Source organism: Pleurodeles waltl, chromosome 10, assembly GCF_031143425.1.
Source record: "Pleurodeles waltl isolate 20211129_DDA chromosome 10, aPleWal1.hap1.20221129, whole genome shotgun sequence".
NCBI classification, from domain to species: Eukaryota; Metazoa; Chordata; class Amphibia; order Caudata; family Salamandridae; genus Pleurodeles; species Pleurodeles waltl.
Genome location: NC_090449.1, coordinates 118,325,788 through 118,348,614, shown reverse-complemented (window position 1 = coordinate 118,348,614; position 22,827 = coordinate 118,325,788). Strand labels below are relative to the sequence as shown.

Sequence of the window (22,827 nt, the reverse complement as noted above, 5' to 3'; positions counted from 1 at the left end):
CAAAACAACTACTGAATGAGAATAAAAACAAGATAGAAGTAAACCCCATTAGTGTTTTAAATATAGCAATACACATCAAAATAAGAGCCTTACCTCAATCTGTACAGTTAAAGAAACCTTAATTGCTTACAAAATTGGAGGCATTTGTCTCTTGCATGCGTACAAGCACAATGGCTTGGAGCATTAAGACGAAGTTTGCCAACTTCCTTTACATTCAAATTCTTAGTTTTTATGCAAGGAGACTTCTACTTACAAACTCTGACAGAGGATACAGTCTTCAAGCGAAAGAATAGAAGTAACTGAAATATGCTGCAGTGTTACAGATAGTTTAGAGGATATGTGCTCCACTAAGCTCTCAAATGAGGGGCAAGAAGAAAGGAACTTGGGGTCCTCCAGCTTATGGTGCTCAACCACCTAGTGCTTTATAGCCGGTGTAAAGAAGGGTTAAGCACTTCATTTAAAAAAAAAAAGCCTCACAAAGGCAACAAAGGCCCCAAGATTGAAGAAGCAGGCTCCAAAATCTCAGTCAACATTGCAGTCAGGGGAGTCTTCAATGGAAAGAGGAAGTTTCAGCACTTCAGGTGCTTTCAGTTAAATGTTGACAAATTTGTTTTATCACCAACTTAAAACAGTGTGGGACTCAAGGAACTGCACAGGTGCTAGTGATTATATATACATTTCTTAGCACTCTACCTTTCTGTGACTCCAACAGGGATGTGGAATTCCTATCACCCAATGCCTGGGACATATTGTTTGGGGTCAAGTGCAACAAGTTTTCATGTTTATTTTGTCCTTGTGACAAGGTCCAACTCCCTGCAGCACAAACCCTTTTTCTGACAGTTTACAGGGAAGAAACTGTCTGCAGTTGAGGTAATGTGGGTCCATATGTTAATGCTGTTCAATCTTGTGTATTTATTCTTCATTGTGAGCACTGTAAAAGGTCACACTGCACTACTGACAGTGGTTCCAGAAGAAAAAAAAAAGGAAAGTTTAATTATATGAGGCTAAGTATAATGCTGCCAGAAGGCTCTCTGATTAGATGCACAAGTTTGTAGACGCTTATAAGCAAGAGTGATGACTGCTTTCAAAATAAAATGTTCAGAAAAAAATTCAAGTAGGAAAAAACGTTTTGCTACTATGAAGTTTTAAGTGCTATTTCTTCAAAGCATCATTTAGTAAAATGTTTTGATGCTTGCTAGTATTTCCAAAAAATATTCCTAATGGAAAATCAGAGTAACCATTTCCAACAAGATTATGGGAAGCATGAAAATAAACAAGCATGGCAAAGCCAACTGATCTGGAAATTTTTGTGAGTCTTTTGGTTTCATCAATGTGTGTTTTGTTTTGACATGGCTTTTATAACACTGTATTGTTGTGGAAGCTGCCAGGCCCTCACCATTGTAACAGACACAGGCAAAAAGAATAAAACGGTTGAAACAGATATAAAAAAGCAGGTTAGCATCTTATATGGCTCTATGATGTCACATCTGGAGGCATATGAATACATCTATTTATTCTGGGTAACTACTATAAAGTTTCTAAATTATGTCGGAAGACTGGGAGTATTCACAAGATGAGGTAATTCTATTAGATTAATACGATAAACTGAGACAGAGAAAACAGTCGCAAAACACACCACTCCATACTGTCATCAGTGTGTGGAACTTACATCGGACAAAAATTACAAATGCTTGATTGACGAGGGATTATTATCTACTGAACAACGTAAGCAGTATCAACCACCTGCACCTTTGTTTTCTGGACACCGCAACAACATTAATGCTTGCCTTACCTTGTGGCTCCACCAGGAGACAGAGGTCACAACAAACCGGCCTGTTGGATCCCACTCTACATCAGATGCCGTATAGTGTTCAGCAATGTTCATGATTGTGCAGTCAGATGTGTCCACAAATGCCAAGGCACCATTCATACTGAGAACAAAAAGTAATACAAGGTTCATCACAAAGGGTAGGATAGTACTAAACTCATTTAAAAAAAAAAAAGCTGCCCGTGGGGTACAAATCCTTTACACATTTACATGGCCAACAGTCGAGCTGTCGAATCTGTCTCATAAAATACCACTAACTACTCTGCTTGAGATTTATTTTCTCAGAACCACAAAACGGACTTTAACATGAAAATACCTTGAAAGAAAGGATTATATTGATAACCATGCACATTATCATTATTATTGCCAGAGACAACACCGACATCTCAACATCCTGTATCCCTTGCATCACGGTCACTTCTTAAGCGGACTACGGTAAAAGGATAAAAGTTTACTGAGGACCCTAAGACTGCTGAAAGTGACAGGTAACAGTCTCCTTGAAACTGAGGGGCCCCTTTGACCGGGCCCCACCCATTGTGGCTAGTCCAAGGTAATCTTAGCAGGCGATTTAGACCACTGGCTACCACTGATTGCAAATAACATTAAAAAAATTAAGTTTAAGTATGATACTTACCATTGAAAATCAAGTTTCTGGTTCCACTGATAAATTTGTTTTAGTGCCTATTTACAGCTAAAACATACACTCTATTTATATAAATTGGTGTTGGATTTGTATTGAGTCATGTTCCTTACTTACCTGCTGTTTCGTCCCTGGATCTGGGCTCCTGGTAACCGAACATAAAGCTGTGCCATTTTGTGCTATCTCCTGTGGTGAACAAATCTATTTCTGGAGTACAACAATCATGTAAGCAGTTGTGTAGCAATCACGCTGTTCCAGTAGATGTCTGCAAAGTGTGTCTATTTTCAGCTTTTGCTGGAAAGCGGTAGCTTCTTGCTAATGCCCAGTGCCTGATCAGCTGCACTTCCTTTGACAAGACTTGCATGGTTATTGGGTTGTGCGGTTGAATGAGCACATTCCTTTATGATATGGATCGGAAGACAGAATTCTGAGCCTGATGGACAACTCTCAAGTACAGTATTAGGTGTGGTATTTTCACTGAAGGGGCCATCTGCCTTTACAGAACTCCCCTGTGGACAGTGACACGTTTCACAACGGAGATGTAAGTTAAAGGTTTTTTGGAACGGGACTCCCCTTCTACTTGCTGGCTCTGCTGCACCATTACCACTCAAGATACTGGATGACAACAATGTTCAAGGTTGTCTATTTCCAACTCCACCCCATCTTCTGACACCAATGGTCTTTCAGGTAATGGTGTAGTGTTGCACAGACAGTTTGAGATTTGTATCAAAGATGATGCATGCCATGGTGCCCAGAGGGATGACATCTTTTTGACGGACTGAGGTGCGTCGGCTTTCAGATAAGTAAGGATACTCTAGGATGACAGTCATTTATCCGAAGGAGACACCTGCTTGGAGCTAGGCTATTGTCGCCATCAGGTATAGTATTCTTTGTAATGGCAAAAGGGATTATTTGGAAGTAATGATCTGAAGAATTGGTCACCAAGAGGACTAGGATGTTCTACAGGTCTTGCTGAAATTTCAGTGCAGAACTGTTTTCCACCAGCAAGTCGCTTAAGTATTGCTAGTTAACTATACCCCTCTTTCTAAGTGCACTCACTGCCATGCACTCGGAGAAAACCTTTATGGCAGACTTCAAGAAGAAAGAAGGACACAGAATTGGGAGTGAACATGACCTACTTTGAAGCTGAGAAACCTATGATTAGTCTAGTAAATTGGGATGTGGAAATAGGCATCTTGTGTGACTACTGATGCCATCCAATTTCATTTGTGAAGATGCAGACTAACTTGGAGAGCCAGTGTTCAAACTTTTTTCTATATTGCCCATTTGATGGCATATTTTAAATCTAGGATGGAATGACATGAATAAATTTCATTGTGCTTTAATGACTTTGTGGCTTCCACTGTAGTCATCTTCGCTATAAAACCTTTTACTTCTTGTGTCAGATGCTTCAAATGTAGATGTTAGAATGTCTTTGGTGGAATCTAAGGTAGGAAAGAACTAATTCAGACCGTGTTTGAAGATTTTATCATATTCAGCACCCGATTGTCTTTTGTTATATTCTGCTATGCATTAAAAATGTTGGAAATGTTCCCCGCCTGTCCCCACCACAGTTCTGGATGTTGGCAGCACAGTGAGTGTCATTGTTTCACTGGAGTGACTTTAATACTCTTCAGAGATTTGTGTCTCTGAAAATGTATTTTTGCAACTGTGGTTCCTACCATTACAAATGCTACTGAAAAAAAAAAAAAAAAAAAAAAAAGAATAGTTAAGTTGTTGGCCTCTCACATAACCTCTAAGCTCATGAACTTCTTTCTTTTGCCCCCAGTCTTTATGGTTTCCTTTCTGTCCCTCATGCTCCTGAATTTGTCATCTGCATAAGAACAATATGGAAGATCAAAAACAAGACAGTTCTGATTTTCGGTTGTTCTTGAGCAGTCAAGGAAGTGGAAGGGGGCGGTCCTGCATGAGATCTCAGAGATGGCTCTCACACGAGATGACCTCCTGGCTTCTCTGAGAGACTTTAAAAAGGAACTAAGAGAGGAACTAAGGGCGGATATGGCCTCCTCGCTCTACAGGTGGATCTCAATGAGAAACTATCAACACTGCAGCAAGATGTAGACTCCGTGGGCTCTACAATACTAGCCACAGAAACGAAGACTGAGGAGCTAGAATCGCGTGCCAATCAACTAGATGCACTCACACAATCACTCCAGATGCAGCTACACTTAAGCAAGAAGATATGGAAAACACGGCTCGAGAAACATTAGGATTAGGAACCTTTTGAAGGGGATTTCCCCCCCAGGCCTTTCTAACAAGGATGGAAATAACCCAAGTAGGGATTAAAATCAAACCAAATATAGCTGACCGTCACAAAGTGATTATCCCCCCGCTGCGGACAAGCATACGAGAAACACTAAAACCGTGGGTGCCGTCTGATCTCAAATGGCTGTGAGCATTAATGCCATGAAAATGACACACTTGCCCATCTATTTCAAAGCCTTCAATTAGAGGTTGACCGCGCATTCTTTTCAACTCTCTGCACCCTAATTGTACAATTCATATGGCAAGGGAGACGTGCCAGACTCTCTTATAAAATACTAAGCACGCAAAAGAAAATGGGTAGTCTGAGTCTCCCAGACTTCCAGCTATATTAAAAAGCTGCTCAGCTAAGAGTAGTCACGGAATGGTCCCTTAGAGAGTCCGACAAACACTGGCTGCACATGGATAGGGCCATAGTACGGAAGGTAATATAGGACTTACTGTGGAAGCCCAAGGCAGAGCACCCCTGTAATGCATATCTCAGCAGACCAATAAAAACACACTCAAAGTCTAAGATGAGGTGACAAAAACAAAAGGATTGACGACCTTTTCCTCTTCACACACACCACTACACTACAACCCAGACTTTCCACCAGCCCAGCAACCAGGACCATTTGATAAGTGGCGGGAGGGAGGAAGCCAGGTGCTAGCAGTCCTTTTCCACAATACTGACATTTGAAAACTGCAAGAGAGAATTAAATCTCCCAGTACCAAAATCTAGCGATATACACAACTGCCCCACTGGGCACCGAAGACCGAAAATCAACTTGCTGCCACAAGGGATTTTACACCATTTGAGCAATTCATACGCCGGGCAGGCCCCCCCCCCAAGAGGACTATTTCCCACTTACACGCCCTATTTACCACAGTGAGTGTGACACGATCCCGCCAGCACACCTTCTGGTGGGCGTGAACTGGGGAAAGACATTCTTGACACACAATGGGACAGACAATATATCGAGACATACGAAAATATAACCACTTTATGGCCTGGAGAGAAGCCCAAATTAAAATCCTGTATGATTGGTACCTCTACCCTACCAAACTGAGGAAAATATTCCCAGCTACATCAGATCTGTGCTGGAGAGAGTATGGGATAACAGGCGACTTCAGCCATATTGCCCCATGATTCGCCCCTTTTGGAATGAAATTTTGTCTCACATCAAGGACATACTGGGGTAACCCATACTGAACAGAGAGCATTGCTTCCTCTTGGGATAAAGAGATGACACTCTCCAGTTTCAAACTGGGACGGACAGGTCAGTGATGTGGTGTTGTTGTGTTTAGGTGATGCTAAAATGGTGATAGCGACAGCCTGGAAAAAGAAAGAAGCCCCAGTGCTCACTCAATGGCATGCTCACCTACAGAGAGCACTAACTATGAAGAGGATGGCGGACATCTTTGCGTATGACTTAAAAAAAATTCTAATACAAATGGGGACCCTTAGTATCATATTTGTCACGGGGCCTTCCACTATATGCTTGTCCCACTAGAGCACTGCATTTCTTTCAAATTTAGATGGGTGGCCTACTCAGGGAGGGGTATCCCTACCCCGCCAGCCCGAAGGCTCATAAAGTAAGAACTTTGATTACCCCAGAGCCTTCCTTTGAAGAGGACATATATGAACACTTTCTCTGCACAAGAACTACTAGATTCAGGATATGGCCTTATTATTTCTCAACTTCATTTTATGTTTGTATACTGTTCTGTGTTGTATAGGTTGTTCTTTTTCCTTATCGTTATTAACTAATGGAAATGGTTGGAACCTCAATATATAGAAGTGTTGATGGACACTGTCTTGTAAAATACTGTGCATATGTAGCAACCATGCTCCGACAGACTGCACAAAGTCAATTTTCCAATGTACAGCATGTACTAATTTTCAACCTAATAAAAACAAGTTTGATTAAAAACAAAACAAAAAAACTGGGGGTGGCAGGAGTGGAGGGCTTCAAATGGAGGGCCCATTAATCTTGTTAATACATGTAGGAAGTTGGCTCTGTATGTGCTATTTCAAAGTAAGGAATAGCATGCACAGAGTCCAAGGGTTCCCCTTAGAGGTAAGATAGTGGCAAAAAGAGATAATACTAATGCTCTATTTTGTGGTAGTGTGGTCGAGCAGTAGGCTTATCAAAGGAGTAGTGTTAAGCATTTGTTGTACATACACACAGGCAATAAATGAGGAACACACTCAGAGACAAATCCAGCCAATAGGTTTTGTTATAGAAAAATATATTTTCTTAGTTTATTTTAAGAACCACAGGTTCAAATTCTACATGTAATATCTCATTTGAAAGGTATTGCAGGTAAGTACTTTAGGAACTTTGAATCATTACATTAGCATGTATACTTTTTACATAAAACACAATAAGCTGTTTTAAAAGTGGACACAGTGCAATTTTCACAGTTCCTGGGGGAGGTAAAGTATTGTTAGGTTTCACAGGTAAGTAAGTCACTTACAGGTTTCAGTTCTTGGTCCAAGGTAGCCCACCGTTGGGGGTTCAGAGCAACCCCAAAGTCACCACACCAGCGGCTCAGGGCCGGTCAGGTGCAGAGGTCAAAGAGGTGCCCAAAACACATAGGCTTCAATGGAGAGAAGGGGGTGCCCCGGTTCCAGTCTGCCAGCAGGTAAGTACCCGCGTCTTCGGAGGGCAGACCAGGGGGGTTTTGTAGGGCACCGGGGGGGACACAAGTCAGCACAAAAAGTAAACCCTCAGCAGCGCGGGGGCGGCCGGGTGCAGTGTGCAAACACACGTCGGGTTTACAATGGTTTTCAATGAGAGACCAAGGGATCTCTTCAGTGTTGCAGGCAGGCAAGGGGGGGGCTCCTCGGGGTAGCCACCACCTGGGCAAGGGAGAGGGCCTCCAGGGGGTCACTCCTGCACAGGAGTTCCGTTCCTTTAGGTGCTGGGGGCTGCGGGTGCAGGGTCTTTTCCAACCGTCGGGAAATGGAGTTCAGGCAGTCGCGGTCAGGGGGAGCCTCGGGATTCCCTCTGCAGGCGTCGCTGTGGGGGCTCAGGGGGGACAACTTTGGTTACTCTCGGAGTCGCCGGAGGGTCCTCCCTGAGGTGTTGGTTCTCCACCAGTCGAGTCGGGTCGCCGGGTGCAGTGTTGCAAGTCTCACGCTTCTTGCGGGGAGTTGCAGGGGTCTTTAAATCTGCTCCTTGAAACAAAGTTGCAGTTCTTTTGGAGCAGTGCCGCTGTCCTCGGGAGTTTCTGGTCTTTCTTGAAGCAGGGCAGTCCTCAGAGGATTCAGAGGTCGCTGGTCCCTTGGAAAGCGTTGCTGGAGCAGGTTTCTTTGGAAGGCAGGAGACAGGCCGGTAAGTCTGGGGCCAAAGCAGTTGGTGTCTTCTGTTCTTCCTCTGCAGGGGTTTTTCAGCTCAGCAGTCCTCTTCTTCTTGTTAGTTGCAGGAATCTAAATTCTTAGGTTCAGGGGAGCCCTTAAATACTAAATTTAAGGGCGTGTTTAGGTCTGGGGGGTTAGTAGCCAATGGCTACTAGCCCTGAGGGTGGGTACACCCTCTTTGTGCCTCCTCCCAAGGGGAGGGGGTCACATCCCTAATCCTATTGGGGAATCCTCCATCTGCAAGTTGGAGGATTTCTAAAAGTTAGAGTCACTTCAGCTCAGGACACCTTAGGGGCTGTCCTGACTGGCCAGTGACTCCTCCTTGTTGTTCTCATTATTTTCTCCGGCCTTGCCGCCAAAAGTGGGGGCCGTGGCCGGAGGGGGCGGGCAACTCCACTAGCTGGAGTGTCCTGCGGTGCTGGCACAAAGGGGTGAGCCTTTGAGGCTCACCGCCAGGTGTGACAGCTCCTGCCTGGGGGAGGTGTTAGCATCTCCACCCAGTGCAGGCTTTGTTACTGGCCTCAGAGTGACAAAGGCACTCTCCCCATGGGGCCAGCAACATGTCTCGGTTGTGGCAGGCTGCTGGAACCAGTCAGCCTACACAGATAGTAGGTTAAGGTTTCAGGGGGCACCTCTAAGGTGCCCTCTGGGGTATAGTTTACAATAAAATGTACACTGGCATCAGTGTGCACTTATTGTGCTGAGAAGTTTGATACCAAACTTCCCAGTTTTCAGTGTAGCCATTATGGTGCTGTGGAGTTCGTGTAAAACAGACTCCCAGACCATATACTCTTATGGCTACCCTGCACTTACAATGTCTAAGGTATTGCTTAGACACTGTAGGGGCACAGTGCTCATGCACTGGTGCCTTCACCTATGGTATGGTGCACCCTGCCTTAGGGCTGTAAGGCCTACTAGAGGGGTGACATATCTATACCTGCATAGGCAGTGAGAGGCTGGAATGGCACCCTGAGGGGAGTGCCATGTCGACTTACTCGTTTTGTTCTCACCAGCACACACAAGCTGGCAAGCAGTGTGTCTGTGCTGAGTGAGGGGTCTCCAGGGTGGCATAAGACATGCTGCAGCCCTTAGAGACCTCCCTTGGCATCAGGGCCCTTGGTACCAGGGGTACCACTTACAAGGGACTTATCTGGATGCCAGGGGGTGCCAATTGTGGATACAAAAGTACAGGTTAGGGAAGAACACTGGTGCTGGGGCCTGGTTAGCAGGCCTCAGCACACTTTCAATTCAAAACATAGCATCAGCAAAGGCAAAAAGTCAGGGGGTAACCATGCCAAGGAGGCATTTCCTTACAATACACTATCTAGATTGCAATTGGGAGCTGGTGTCACTCTAGGAGGAATGACTCTTAAGACCTGCCAGGAAGACTTTGATGACGTGAATCCGGAATATGGAAGTGTATTGCCTATTTTGTAGATAAGCTGCTAATGCCGCTATATACAACCTAATAGATGTAAAAGTTAAACCAGAGGTATGTAAATCAATTAAGTAGCAGACAATGTCCTGTATTTTAGCTGCTAAGACATCAATATGTTTGGACTGACAACTGTGAACAAATCTTTTTCATTTAGCAGCATAACGGGTCTCAGTAGCAGGCCTGCGTGCCTCTAAGAATATCCATACACTGTTGTGGGAGAGTGAAGTGAGTGTTGGCAAAATTCAGAAGCAGCATTAGTCAGTCTATGTCAGACTGTCTAGCGCTATAAAATGTGAATAAGATACCAAGGCTGATGTATTTAAAATCAAGTCTTCAGAGTTTGGGTTTAATTGATTGGTTCAACTACCCCAAGTCTTCCAAAGAATGCTAACCTGATTGTGAAATCTAGGCATGCAAACCGTTGCTGGGAGGAGAGGTTAAGAGGTGCTTTGGATATGACATTGGTGGACTTTTATTTGCAGACTGTCACTATTAAATCTCTTGAACCACATTTGGGATGGATGGAGAATGCAAACCATTGGCTTCTTTTAACATATTTTAGACTTAATTTGATTAATTTCAAAGTGGCTTTCCTGTTACAATGTTCTTGGCAGCGGGACTTACCTTTGATCATTGTGATCATGTCAACCAAAGAAAGCACTTGTCACTTTACTTTATTTTGCCCGCTTTATGCAGGTGTAAGAAGGACCTTTCTGACTCCATTGATGTGTCAGGGGGAGTTTAGACAATATGTTCCTGCAATGGACTTTTTACAGAAATGATCTACTATTGGTGTGTGCCATGCTGTGTTAAATTTTATTAGGAGTGTGGGTATTAATTAGAGACTGCCATGAGCTTCTGAATTTAACTTGAGATTTTAATATAAAAGAGTAATAATTCCCTCCTGATTTCTTGGAATTTTATTGATTGTGATATTTATATGTTTTATTGATGTCTGGGGTTATTTATATGAATCTTTCTATTTTGTGGGTTATGGTATCTTGCTTTTTATGGCTTGCTGCCAAAATAAAGTTGTTGTGACTTACTGACTGACTGAAGTAACCAAATTCTAGGACTTCAGGAGCAAGATCACATGATTGAGGGATCAGGGTGTCTGATTTCTCCAAGGTTGTGTGTGAAAAGGTCTTGTCTTTTCAGTAATTCTTCATGTGGAACTACTGACAGTTCGAGAAGTGTGGTCAACCATGGTTGCTGTGCCCATGTGGGAGCCACCAGGATGAGGGTGAGAGATGTCTACCCTGACAAACTCCTCCGTAGTGTTTTTCCTTTTGGATTGTGGGAACCAGGAGGCAAAGTTTGGGCATTTAGTGTTGTTTTCTGATGTGGCAAAGTGGTATATGTGTGGTTGTCATCAATGCTGGAAGTACTGCAGGAGGACTTGCGGGTGGAGGTCCCACTCGAGGACTTGCTGGTGCCTCCTGCAGAGGAGATCTACAAAGTCATTTTTCCATTCCCAGCAGGCAGTCAGCTAACAGGTCAATGTTGTATCAGACAGCTGACCTCCATATCGTCTTGGCTAAATGAGAAAGCTGTGGGAACTTGTGCCCCTTGCTTTTGGAGATAATATATGACTGCCATATTGTGCCTTTTGATGAGGGCTACCTTGCCAATCAGGTGAGGAAGGAAGGTTTCAGCGCTAGGTGAACAGCTTGTATCTCCAGGTGGAAAGTCTCTGACTGGGAGTCCAGTGTCCCTGGACAGATAGAACTTGCAAATGTGCACCCCACCCACAAGGGAAGTGTCAGTGTGTATGGTTCTCTATGGACAAGGCCGTTGGTGTTCCACCACTGCAAAGCGTGGCAAGCATGATGGCCGACCAACTCTAGATCTTCCAATTGACCCTCCACTTGAGTCCATCGCGTGCCAAGCACTCCTGCAAACGACCCATGTTTAGTCTGGCATGGGCTACCATGGCTATACATGATGCCATCATACCGAGGAGATGCATGACTGTCCTTACCGTTACTTGCTGAAATGGTTCAAAATGGGGAACGAGTGGCTGGAATGATTATCCTGGTAGTATTTCAGGTAAGCTATTCCTAGTTCTGAGTTGAGAATTGCGCCTAGGTAAGGCTGGATCTGAAGGGACTGGAGGTGGGATTTCAAGTTGTTGATTGTAAAGCCTAGTTCGTGACGTTCATGGTGACCCACTTGTGTTGAAAGCACTTTTGAGAAGTTGCGCTTTTGATGAGCCAGTCGTCTAAATATGGAAAGACATGTATGCTTTGTCTACGCGGGTGAGCAGTTACAACCGTAAGCCATTTGTGATAGACCATGAGCTCAGTAGTGACCTCATCCTTTTTTGGAATAAGAAGTATAGTGTTCGCTCTTTCGTTATCTTTTTTTAATTTTCTTAAGGAGAATATCGGCTCAAAATAGGTTATCCATCAAATGGGAGGGCCAGGAAATTTAGTAAGCCTTTGGATTTAAACCCAGAGACCCGGAGCCAAGCATGCCTCGGTAATAATACCCTAGAATTTATCCCTCTACCTGTAGTATTGGCAGCATCGAGATCACAGCGAATTGTAGTATTTGCCTTCAGAGGCAATCTGATAGGTCAATTTCTTATGTTCTTCTGGGAAGTATTGGATTATCTCCTCCACCTCATCTCAGTGAGCCCTATCATATCTTGAGAGGAGGCAGACAGTATTTCCGATCCACCATTGATTGGCGGATTGGGCAGCCACTCCTTCCAGCTTCGTCAATCTTTTTACTCTCCTTATCTGGTGGAGGTGCCTTACCAGATGTTCGTGAATTAGCTCTTTGACGTGCTGTTGCTACAACCAAAGAGTCTGGTGAAAGTTGACCTTGGACATAAATGGGGTCATTAGGAGACTCTTTATATTTTTATATCAAACCTTGCCATTATGATCCTGGATTTTACTGGATTGTTGAAAATGTCAGCAGTGTGGCTGAGCAAGCCTTTGAGCATAGTTAAGTACTATGTTGAGCATGGTGTGGGGAAGAGCGTCACAAATAAAAAAAAATCATCCTCTTGGGGCTCGCTATGCAATTGCACCTCATGGAAGGTGGCAGCTCTACCAATTGAATTGTGTTAAGTGGTTGTGCCGTCAGGGAAGAGAGTTTTACAGGGTACAGATTAGGGTCTGTATCAACTGGTGTATATGTGTCATATGTATCCCAGGGGTCATCTTGTGGTGAGATATCGAAAGCGTCCCCCTCATCTCCACCCCCTATGCAAGAATGCAATGACCCTTTTGGGGAATATGATGCAGGAGCAGCTCGTGAAGCAGGTGTTGAGGGTGTATGGTGTGCAGCTGGTATACTGATGTGCACAGGCCCCGGCCCCTGTGCTGCTTTACTGGGTGTAAATGTTTTCACCTCCGTTGCAGATTATTTCAGTGCCAAAGTTCTGGGCTCCAAAGCAACTGGTTTCAGCACAGACATCAGCAGTAGTTTTCATTCCGAAGGTCTCGGCCTCGAGGTCAAGGCTGGAGTGGTTGGCTCCAAAGCATGTGGATATTGTTTTGGGGGGAGGGGGGGGATTGGGTGCCGTCCTGTTGCTGGGTGTATCCGAAACAGATCAGTGCAGACCATAGCCTGGAGGTAATGGTAGCCCTGCAATGGTCTTAGGGCTGTCTGGAATGAGCTGTCGACCCTTTGTGGTGGTCTGCTGGGATCGATGTCGAGGTGGTGGGGGCACAGTACTCACGGCTGGTAGAACTGGAAGCAGATAATGCATCTAAATCTCAGAGCTGGAACTATTGTTGGGTGAGACAGTCCCTTTATCCGCAGCTGACACTTCTGCATGTAGTTCTTTTACGACATCCTCAGGTACGAAAAGGTCTGATGTTACATTCAGGCTCATTCGCGACAAGAGGGGTCAAGCTTGACAATCACGAAGGGTCCTCTTGGACCTGAAGGAGCAGCGTGCCTCACAGCTCGCCTCATTCTCAGGTGAGGGGCACAGATTACACACCTGATGACGGTCGGGCTAGGATATTTTGCATGACAATGAGGGCAAAATCGAAAAGGTGCCCCTTCAATAACCTAGTCAACATGTTGCGGGTTGGAATTCTATAAATGCCTTCAGTGCCTAGAAGGACAAAGGCCAATGAGGGGCCGAGGTTGACGCAAGTCACTCCGATGAAGCGAACACCATTGAATGGTACTGGAGCATGTGAAAAAGGACCATGATTAGAAACAATACAGACAAAGCTACAGCATGACGGTGTTGAACCGGAGGAGAAAAGCACAGCACACGTCTGAACACAACGGCAGAAGAAAGCAATCGAACAATGGAGTCGATGACGGTCTACATTAACAGCAAGAGGAGGAGTCACTACCTTGTGACTCAAAAGACTTTCCCCAAAAAAGAACTTGCACACATTCAAGCCCAACACTAGATGGCAGGACTATGGTAAGCATGTATATCTACATCCACATGTGCCTCAAACATAATGTTACTAAAAGTGATTACCATATTCTTTAATGAGAACTGATAGACGAAACTCAACTTTCTTGTTTTTTGTGCAATTTTCAATGCAAATAAATGTCCCTTAACAGTAAAGGATAAGCTATATCAACATTATAAACTGAAAGCTAAAATAAAAGTACCAGAGATATTGGTGGGCTCAGTAAAACATCAGTCACCAGTTGCTCTGTAGAATACAACAACCATTTTAAGTCCTAATGTGTGCGAGTTAGGAGTCAGACATTTTAATATTTTGTCAAGTAAAGCTAACTGACATAAATCAACAGCCATCTACACACTCACCTTCTTAAACCTGCGAGCACCAAAAATTGGCCCTGTGGGCTCCAAAATATCGTATTTGCCTGCTGCTTATCATAAGATTCTGGAAGAAAAAAAAATTTCTTACATATAAAAGAGGCACAAGTGTACACAGCATTCTCAAATTAAACACAAAAAGAAGATGGAAAGAAACAGCTCATCCTTCTGAAAACCAATCATTCTTATCAAGGAACTTCCATGAATCACAGCTAGAACAAGACATGGCTGCTTAAATCATAAATATATTCATACCAAAAAAAAAAAAAAAGGAATAAACTATGCATCTTATCTGTTTGAAGAATTCAACATGCAAGGAATATAAAAGGGCAAATGTTAAACATTTGAACTTTTCTTGCAGTGCCAACAAAACATGACTCGGGACATTAAAGTAAAAAAGATCTTGTAAAACAGCTTACCATTAATATTTTATAGCATCTGTAAATTAAAAAGGCAGAACTGACTTGCATGTTTCAATAACATTTATACTTACTGATGAGCTCAATCTTGCCATTATTTTTAACATGGTAGAAAGTAACTGAAATTCTTGGGACCTCTCCGTGCAATACAGCAAACTTGCTTCCATTAGGTTCCCAGGCAAAGGCAATGATGCCATCTGGAAAAAAGGTGTATGTGAAATGAAAAACTAATAGCAACATTTCCCTCATGCATTCAAGCGCAGTACTGTAATATTCACTTGAGAAAAATATTATAGTGGCATAAACTGTGAAAAAAGTGAAAAGAATTCACTTATCTAACAAATGAAATGTAATACTTGAGCCTATTTCAATAAAATAAACATTTTCCGAAACGTGAATTCTAGAAGACAGTCGAAAATGCATATAACTCATATTTATGCTCAAGAAGATTCAACATCTAACTAATTAGATTAGTGGTCTGTACAGGGGACGCTGAAATAATGAGGACCATTGCAATGGTTCTGCATCCCTTAGTCAACCCTGCTTTCTCACATCAATCAAAACAAGCACTGAAAAAGCCCACTGGTCTGCCGTTGGCTCCTTCCCTTTTGTCTTTGTCTATGTTTATTTTGTCATAGTTTTTGGAACACGACTGCTGGGGAAGCTGCCGGGCCCTTAGCAATAATAATAATCATACTAAAATGATTACTTTCTGTCAGGCCTGTCCTGCGATTAGGTTTAAGTTTTTTCAGAAACGGATAATAAAGGAGTCATTGCCAAGAGACGATTTCCTCTCCTGCAGCATGACGGCAGGCGAGGAGGGCTAGAGTAGCTCTCACTTTCTTTTTTTATTGCACTATTGGTCTTTTTCCAAACACTAGACCTTGTAAAATGTCTGGTTTGTTTGTATATCCATCTTGCAATAATGACCTTGTTGATCAAAGAGCCTTTGCTTGCTTGTGCAAAAGAGATGAATTGATTCCGCTTTCTGATAGGTATTTTTTTCTCACAAGTAACACATTCTGACACCCAGCTTACACCAGCTCGTTCTGCTTGCATTTTTGGATCTTGGAAAAACACTGGCAGCTATATAGCCTGTTTGACATGGAAATGCAGGAAGTCCTTTATTATAAAGTGTAGGTTTGATCTCATTACCAATATGTCCTTGTTTATTTGTATTCAAAGTTCTATTATTATGAGTGCTGCATGTAGGAAGTTGGCTCTGTATGCACTATTTCAAAGTAAGGAATAGTATGCACAGAGTCCAAGGGTACCCCTTAGAGGTAAGATAGTGGCAAAAAGAGATAATACTAATGCTCTATTTTGTGGTAGTGTGGTCAAGCAGTAGGCTTATCAAAGGAGTAGTGTTAAGCATTTGTTGTACATACACACAGGCAATAAATGTGGAACACACACTCAGACAATTCCAAGCCAATAGGTTTTTGTTATAGAAAAATATATTTTCTTAGTTTATTTTAAGAACCACAGGTTCAAATTTTACATGTAATATCTCATTTGAAAGGTATTGCATGTAAGTACTTTAGGAACTTTGAATAATCACAATAGCATATATACTTTTTACATAAAACACATTTAGCTGTTTTAAAAGTGGACAGTGCAATTTTCACAGTTCCTGGGGGAGGTAAAGTAATGTTAGTTCTTGCAGGTAAGTAAACCACCTACGGGGTTCAGATTGGGGTCCAAAGTAGCCCACCGTTGGGGGTTCAGAGCAACCCCAAAGTCACCACACCAGCAGCTCAGAGCCGGTCAGGTGCAGAGTTCAAAGTGGTGCCCAAAACGCATAGGCTTCAATGGAGAAGGGGGTACCCCGGTTCCAGTCTGACAACAGGTAAGTACCCGCGTCTTTGGAGGGCAGACCAGGGGGGTTTTGTAGGGCCCTGGGGGGGACACAAGTCCACACAAAAAGTACACCCTCAGCAGCGCGGGGGCGGCCGGGTGCAGTGTGCAAACAAGCGTCGGGTTTCCAATAGATTTCAATGGGAGACCAAGGGGTCTCTTCAGCGGTGCAGGCAGGCAAGGGGGGGGGGGCTCCTCGGGGTAGCCACCACCTGGGCAAGGGAGAGGGCCTCCTGGGGGTCACTCCTGCACTGGAGTTCCGATCCTTCAGGTCCTGGGGGCTGCGGGTGCAGGGTCTTTTCCAGGCGTCGGGATTTCAGAGTCAGGCAGTCGCGGTCAGGGGGAGCCTCGGGATTCCGTCTGCAGGCGTCGCTGTGCACTGGTGCCCTCACCTATGGTATAGTGCACCCTGCCTTAGGGCTGTAAGGCCTGCTAGAGGGGTGACTTATCTATACTGCATAGGCAGTGTGAGGTTGGCATGGCACCCTGAGGGGAGTGCCATGTCGACTTACTCGTTTTGTCCTCACCACCACACACAAGCTGGCAAGCAGTGTGTCTGTGCAGAGTGAGGGGTCCCCAGGGTGGCATAAGATATGCTGCAGTCCTTAGAGACCTTCCCTGGCATCAGGGCCCTTGGTACCAGGGGTACCAGTTACAAGGGACTTAACTGGATGCCAGGGTGTGCCAATTGTGAGAACAAAAGTACAGGTTAGGGAAAGAACACTGGTGCTGGGGCCTGGTTAGCAGGCCTCAGCACACTTTCAATTCAAAACATAGCATCAGCAAAGGCAAAAAGTCAGGGGGTAACCATGCCAAGGAGGCATTTCCTTACACTGCAATTCAGTAAATCTCCGTTAGGACGGAATGGCAATCAAGAAGGTTGTTTAAAGTAGTAGGCATTCAAACTCTGCTTTATGCATCATCTTGAAAGGGGTCTTCATGAACTGCATTAGCACTAGCTTTAGGTGCGACTGAGGTGCAGGGACAGACCTTGGTGGCTCCATCTGTTTTGTGTCTTTAGGAAAGTGCCTTTATGACATGGTCACCCCCACTTTTTGCCCTAGTGCTGATGCTTTTTGACAGGAAGTGCACTGGGTCCCTGCTAACCAGGTGTCCAGTGGCAGTGCCTTTTCCCTAAAAACGAGATATAGGACAAATATAACCGAATTGGCAAGGACTTTAGCATCCCTGTAAGTCACTAGTAAATGGTACCCCTGGTACCTAGGGCATGGGTACTAAAAAGGGTCCCTGAGGACTGCAGCATGTATTACGCCACCCTAAGGGACCCACAAGGAAACACGCATGTCTAGGTACACGGCATATTCTTAATTTAAGTCACCTCTACAGCAGTCCTTAGAGCCCTAAGACAGGGATCATTATATCATATGTGAGGGTCCATCCGCATGAGCAGATATGCCCCTGTGATGTCTATTCCATTGCTAGATATTGCAAATGATCAGGTAGCCATCTTGAGGACAATTCTGGTGTTGATGGTAACTGACTGACTGTGCCCTGGGTTCTGTTAGTCAGACCCAGGCCAGTGCTATGTTAAAACACGCACATATAGTGGAGTACACTAGGTTTTAGGGTACCCTTCCAACTGGCCTGACAGAACCTGTGAGTCCCTAGTATATAGTAGAGGAAGGGGGTACAATCTGCCTTTAAGCCCATAGTATATAAGAGAGCAAGGGGATTACATGCCCAGCAGAATTTCCGTACTTGCATGTGTGCACTGCTGTGTGCTTTGTCTTTTTAAATGAAGGCCTGCGTGGCAGCCTGTCGTTAAAAGGTTAAATTCACACCATTTGCATGACAGCCCCTACAAGTCCCTAGTAAATAATATGGCAAGGGGGTGCCAACTATCTATAAGAAACTAGCACATAATGTGGCATGGAGTTGCTGCCATTTGCTTGTGGGCACTGCTAGAGGCTTTCTATATGGAAAATGTCACTTACCCAGTGTACATCTGTTCGTGGCATTAGTCGCTGCAGATTCACATGCTGTGCATAGTCCGCCGTCTGGTGTTGGGTCGGAGTGTTACAAGTTGTTTTTCTTCGAAGAAGTCTTTTCGAGTCACGAGACCGAGGGACTCCTCCTCCTTTGTTTCCATTGCGCATGGGCGTCGACTCCATCTTAAGATTGTTTTCCCCGCAGAGGGTGAGGTAGGAGTTGTGTATGTTAGTAATAGTGCCCATGTAATGGAATGAATAAGTATGTACAAAATAAAGGTTAAGGTAATATATTTACAAATGTACAAATGTTGGAGATTACTTCCAAACGGCTACAGGCTCCTGGGGAGGCGGGTGGGCGCATGTGAATCTGCAGCGACTAATGCCACGAACAGATGTACACTGGGTAAGTGACATTTTCCGTTCGGTGGCATGTGTAGCTGCAGATACACATGCTGTGCATAGACAAGTAAGCAGTTATCTCCCCAAAAGCGGTGGTTCAGCCTGTGGGAGTGGAAGTAGTTTGAAATAAAGTTCTTAGTACAGCTTGACCTACTGTGGCTTGTTGTGCAGATAGCACGTCTACACAGTAGTGCTTAGTAAATGTGGGAGGCGTAGACCATGTTGCTGTCTTACATATTTCGTTCATTGGAATATTTCCTAGGAAGGCCATGGTAGCGCCTTTCTTTCTGGTTGAGTGTGCCTTTGGTGTAATAGGCAGCTCTCTCTTTGCTTTAAGGTAGCAGGTTTGGATGCACTTAACTATCCATCTGGCTATACCTTGTTTTGATATTGGGTTTCCTGTATGAGGTTTTTGAAATGCAATAAATAGTTGTTTTGTTTTCCTAATTAGTTTTGTTCTGTCAATGTCGTACATTAGTGCTCTTTTGATGTCTAATGTATGTAGTGCCCATTCAGCTATTGAGTCTGGCTGTGGAAAGAACACTGGTAGTTCTACTGTTTGATTTAAGTGAAACGGTGAGATAACTTTTGGTAAGAATTTTGGATTGGTTCTTAGAACTACCTTATTTTTGTGTATTTGAATAAATGGTTCCTGTATAGTAAACGCCTGAATTTCACTTACTCTTCTTAGAGATGCAATGGCAATGAGAAATGCAACTTTCCACGTTAGGTATTGTATTTCGCAAGAATGCATGGGTTCGAAAGGTGGACCCATGAGTCTTAAGACAATGTTGAGGTTCCATGAAGGAACAGGTGGTGTTCTTGGTGGTATAATTCTTTTTAGGCCTTCCATAAATGCTTTAATGACAGGTATTCTAAACAGTGAAGTTAAATGAGTAATCTGCAGGTATGCAGATATTGCTGCGAGATGTATCTTTATGGAAGAGAAGGCCAGATTTGATTTCTGCAAATGTAGTAAGTATCCTACTATATCCGTTGGAGATGCATGTAATGGTTGAACTTGATTATTATGGCAGTAGCAAACAAATCTTTTCCATTTACTTGCATAGCAGTGTCTAGTGGATGGCCTTCTAGCTTGTTTTATGACCTCCATACATTCTTGTGTGAGGTTTAAGTGTCCAAATTCTAGGATTTCAGGAGCCAAATTGCTAGATTCAGCGATGCTGGGTTTGGATGCCTGATCTGTTGTTTGTGCTGTGTTAACAGATCTGGTCTGTTGGGTAGCAGTGTTGTATACCAAGGTTGTCTTGCCCATGTAGGTGCTATTAGTATGAGTTTGAGTTTGTTTTGACTCAATCTGTTTACTAGATATGGAAGAAGAGGGAGAGGGGGGAAAAGCGTACGCAAATATCCCTGACCAATTCATCCATAGAGCATTGCCTTGAGACTGCTGGTGTGGGTACCTGGATGCGAAGTTTTGGCATTTTGCGTTCTCTTTTGTTGCAAATAGGTCTATTTGAGGTGTTCCCCAAATTTGGAAGTAAGATTTTAGAATTAGGGGGCGAATCTCCCATTCGTGTACTTGTTGGTGATCCCGAGAGAGATTGTCTGCTAGCTGGTTCTGGAGCCCTGGAATAAACTGTGCTATTAGGAGAATGTGGTTGTGAATTGCCCACTGCCATTTCCTTTGTGCTAGGAGACACAGCTGTGTCGAGTGTGTTCCCCCCTGTTTGTTTAGATAATACATTGTTGTCATGTTGTCTGTTTTTACAAGAATGTATTTGTGGATTATGATGGGTTGAAATGCTTTCAACGCTAGGAATACTGCTAACAATTCGAGGTGATTTATATGAAACCTTCTTTGATGTACATCCCATTGTCCTTGGATGCTGTGTTGATTGAGGTGTGCTCTCCACCCTGTCATGGAAGCATCTGTAGTTATCACGTATTGTGGCACTGGGACTTGGAAAGGCCGCACTTTGTTTAAATTTATACTGTTCCACCATAGAAGCGAGATGTATGTTTGGCGGTCTATCAACACCAGATCTAGAAGGTGACCCTGTGCATGTGACCATTGTGATGCTAGGCACTGTTGTAAGGGCCTCATGTGCAATCTTGCGTTTGGGACAATGGCTATGCATGAGGACATCATGCCTAGGAGTTTTAACACCATCTTTGCATGTATTTTTTGTGTGGATACATGGCTTGTATGACTTTGTAAAAATTTTGAACCCTTTGTGGACTTGGAGTGGCTATCCCTTTTGTTGTGTTGATTGTCGCTCCCAAGTATTGCTGTGTTTGGCACAGCAGAATGTGTGACTTTGAATAGTTGATGGAGAACCCTAGTTTGTAGAGGGTTCGTATGACATAATCTGTGTGGTGTGAACACTTTGTTAGGGAGTTGGTCTTGATTAGCCAATCGTCTAGGTAGGGGAACACGTGTATTTGCTGCCTTCTGATATGTGCAGCTACTACTGCTAGACATTTTGTAAAGACTCTCGGTGCGGTTGTTATACCGAACGGCAACACTTTGAATTGGTAATGTATTCCCTTGAATACGAACCTTAGGTATTTCCTGTGCGAGGGATGTATCGGTATGTGGAAATACGCGTCTTTTAGATCCAAGGTTGTCATGTAGTCTTGTTGTCTCAAAAGTGGTAATACGTCCTGTAGCGTGACAATGTGAAAGTGTTCCGATTTGATGTAGGTGTTTAGTGTTCTGAGATCTAAGATTGGTCTCCATGTTTTGGCTTTTTTTGGTATTAGAAAGTACAGTGAGTAAACTCCTGTGTTCTTTTGTGGACCTGGTACTAATTCTATTGCGTCTTTTTGCAGTAATGCTTGAACTTCTAGTTGTAGAAGGTCTAAATGCTGTTTTGACATATTCTGTGTTTTTGGTGGGACGTTTGGAGGGAGTTGGAGAAATTCTATGCAATAACCATGCCGGATAATTGCTAAGACCCAAGTGTCTGTTGTTATCTCCTCCCAAAATTTGTAGAACTGGCTTAGTCTTCCCCCCACTGGTGTTGTGTGAAGGGGTTGAGTGACTTGTGAGTCACTGTTTGGTTGGTGGGGTCTTGGGACCCTGAAATTTTCCCCGGTTTCTAGGGAATTGTCCCCCTCTGTATTGGCCCCGAAAGCCTCCCCTTTGGTACTGTCCCTGGTAGGTAGACGGTGTTGTTTGTGAGGTACTAGCTTGTGTGGTTTGACCTCAAAACCCCCCTCTGAAGGTTGTTTTGCGAAACGTGCCAAAAGTGCCTCTGCCCTGCGGGGAATAGAGTGCGCCCATGGCCTTAGCTGTGTCAGTATCTTTTTTCAATTTTTCAATTGCCGTGTCCACTTCGGGTCCAAACAATTGTTGTTCATTGAACGGCATATTGAGCACTGCCTGTTGCATCTCGGGTTTGAAGCCGGATGTGCGCAACCATGCGTGCCTCCTTATGGTTACCGCGGTATTTATTGTTCTTGCAGCTGTATCCGCTGCATCCATAGAGGAACGTATTTGGTTGTTGGAGATATTTTGTCCCTCCTCAACCACTTGTTTTGCCCGTTTCTGGAATTCTTTGGGTAGATGCTCGATGAGATGCTGCATCTCGTCCCAATGGGCTCTGTCATATCGCGCTAGGAGCGCCTGCGAGTTAGCGATGCGCCACTGGTTTGCAGCTTGTACTGCAACCCTTTTCCCAGCTGCGTCGAACTTGCGGCTCTCCTTGTCTGGAGGTGGTGCGTCGCCTGATGTGTGCGAGTTGGCTCTTTTACGAGCTGCTCCTACGACAACTGAATCTGGTGGCAGTTGTGATGTGATAAAAGCAGGGTCCGTGGGCGGTGCTTTATATTTCTTCTCCACCCTTGGAGTTATTGCTCTGCTTTTGACAGGTTCTTTAAAGATCTGTTTAGCGTGCCTTAGCATTCCCGGGAGCATAGGGAGGCTTT

The 22,827-nt window shown here is 44.0% G+C and overlaps 1 protein-coding gene across 1 annotated transcript in view; it reads right to left on the bottom strand.

Moving 5' to 3' along the window:
- EIF3B (eukaryotic translation initiation factor 3 subunit B) overlaps nt 1-22,827 on the bottom strand; it is a 196,498-nt gene that overhangs the window by 56,672 nt on the left and 116,999 nt on the right. Inside the window, exons 12-14 of the mRNA XM_069209942.1 lie at nt 14,800-14,922; nt 14,295-14,373; nt 1,793-1,931 (exon numbers count right to left, since the gene is read on the bottom strand). Of these exons, the coding sequence (XP_069066043.1) occupies nt 1,793-1,931; nt 14,295-14,373; nt 14,800-14,922 (341 nt within the window). The remainder of the gene's footprint in view (nt 1-1,792; nt 1,932-14,294; nt 14,374-14,799; nt 14,923-22,827) is intronic.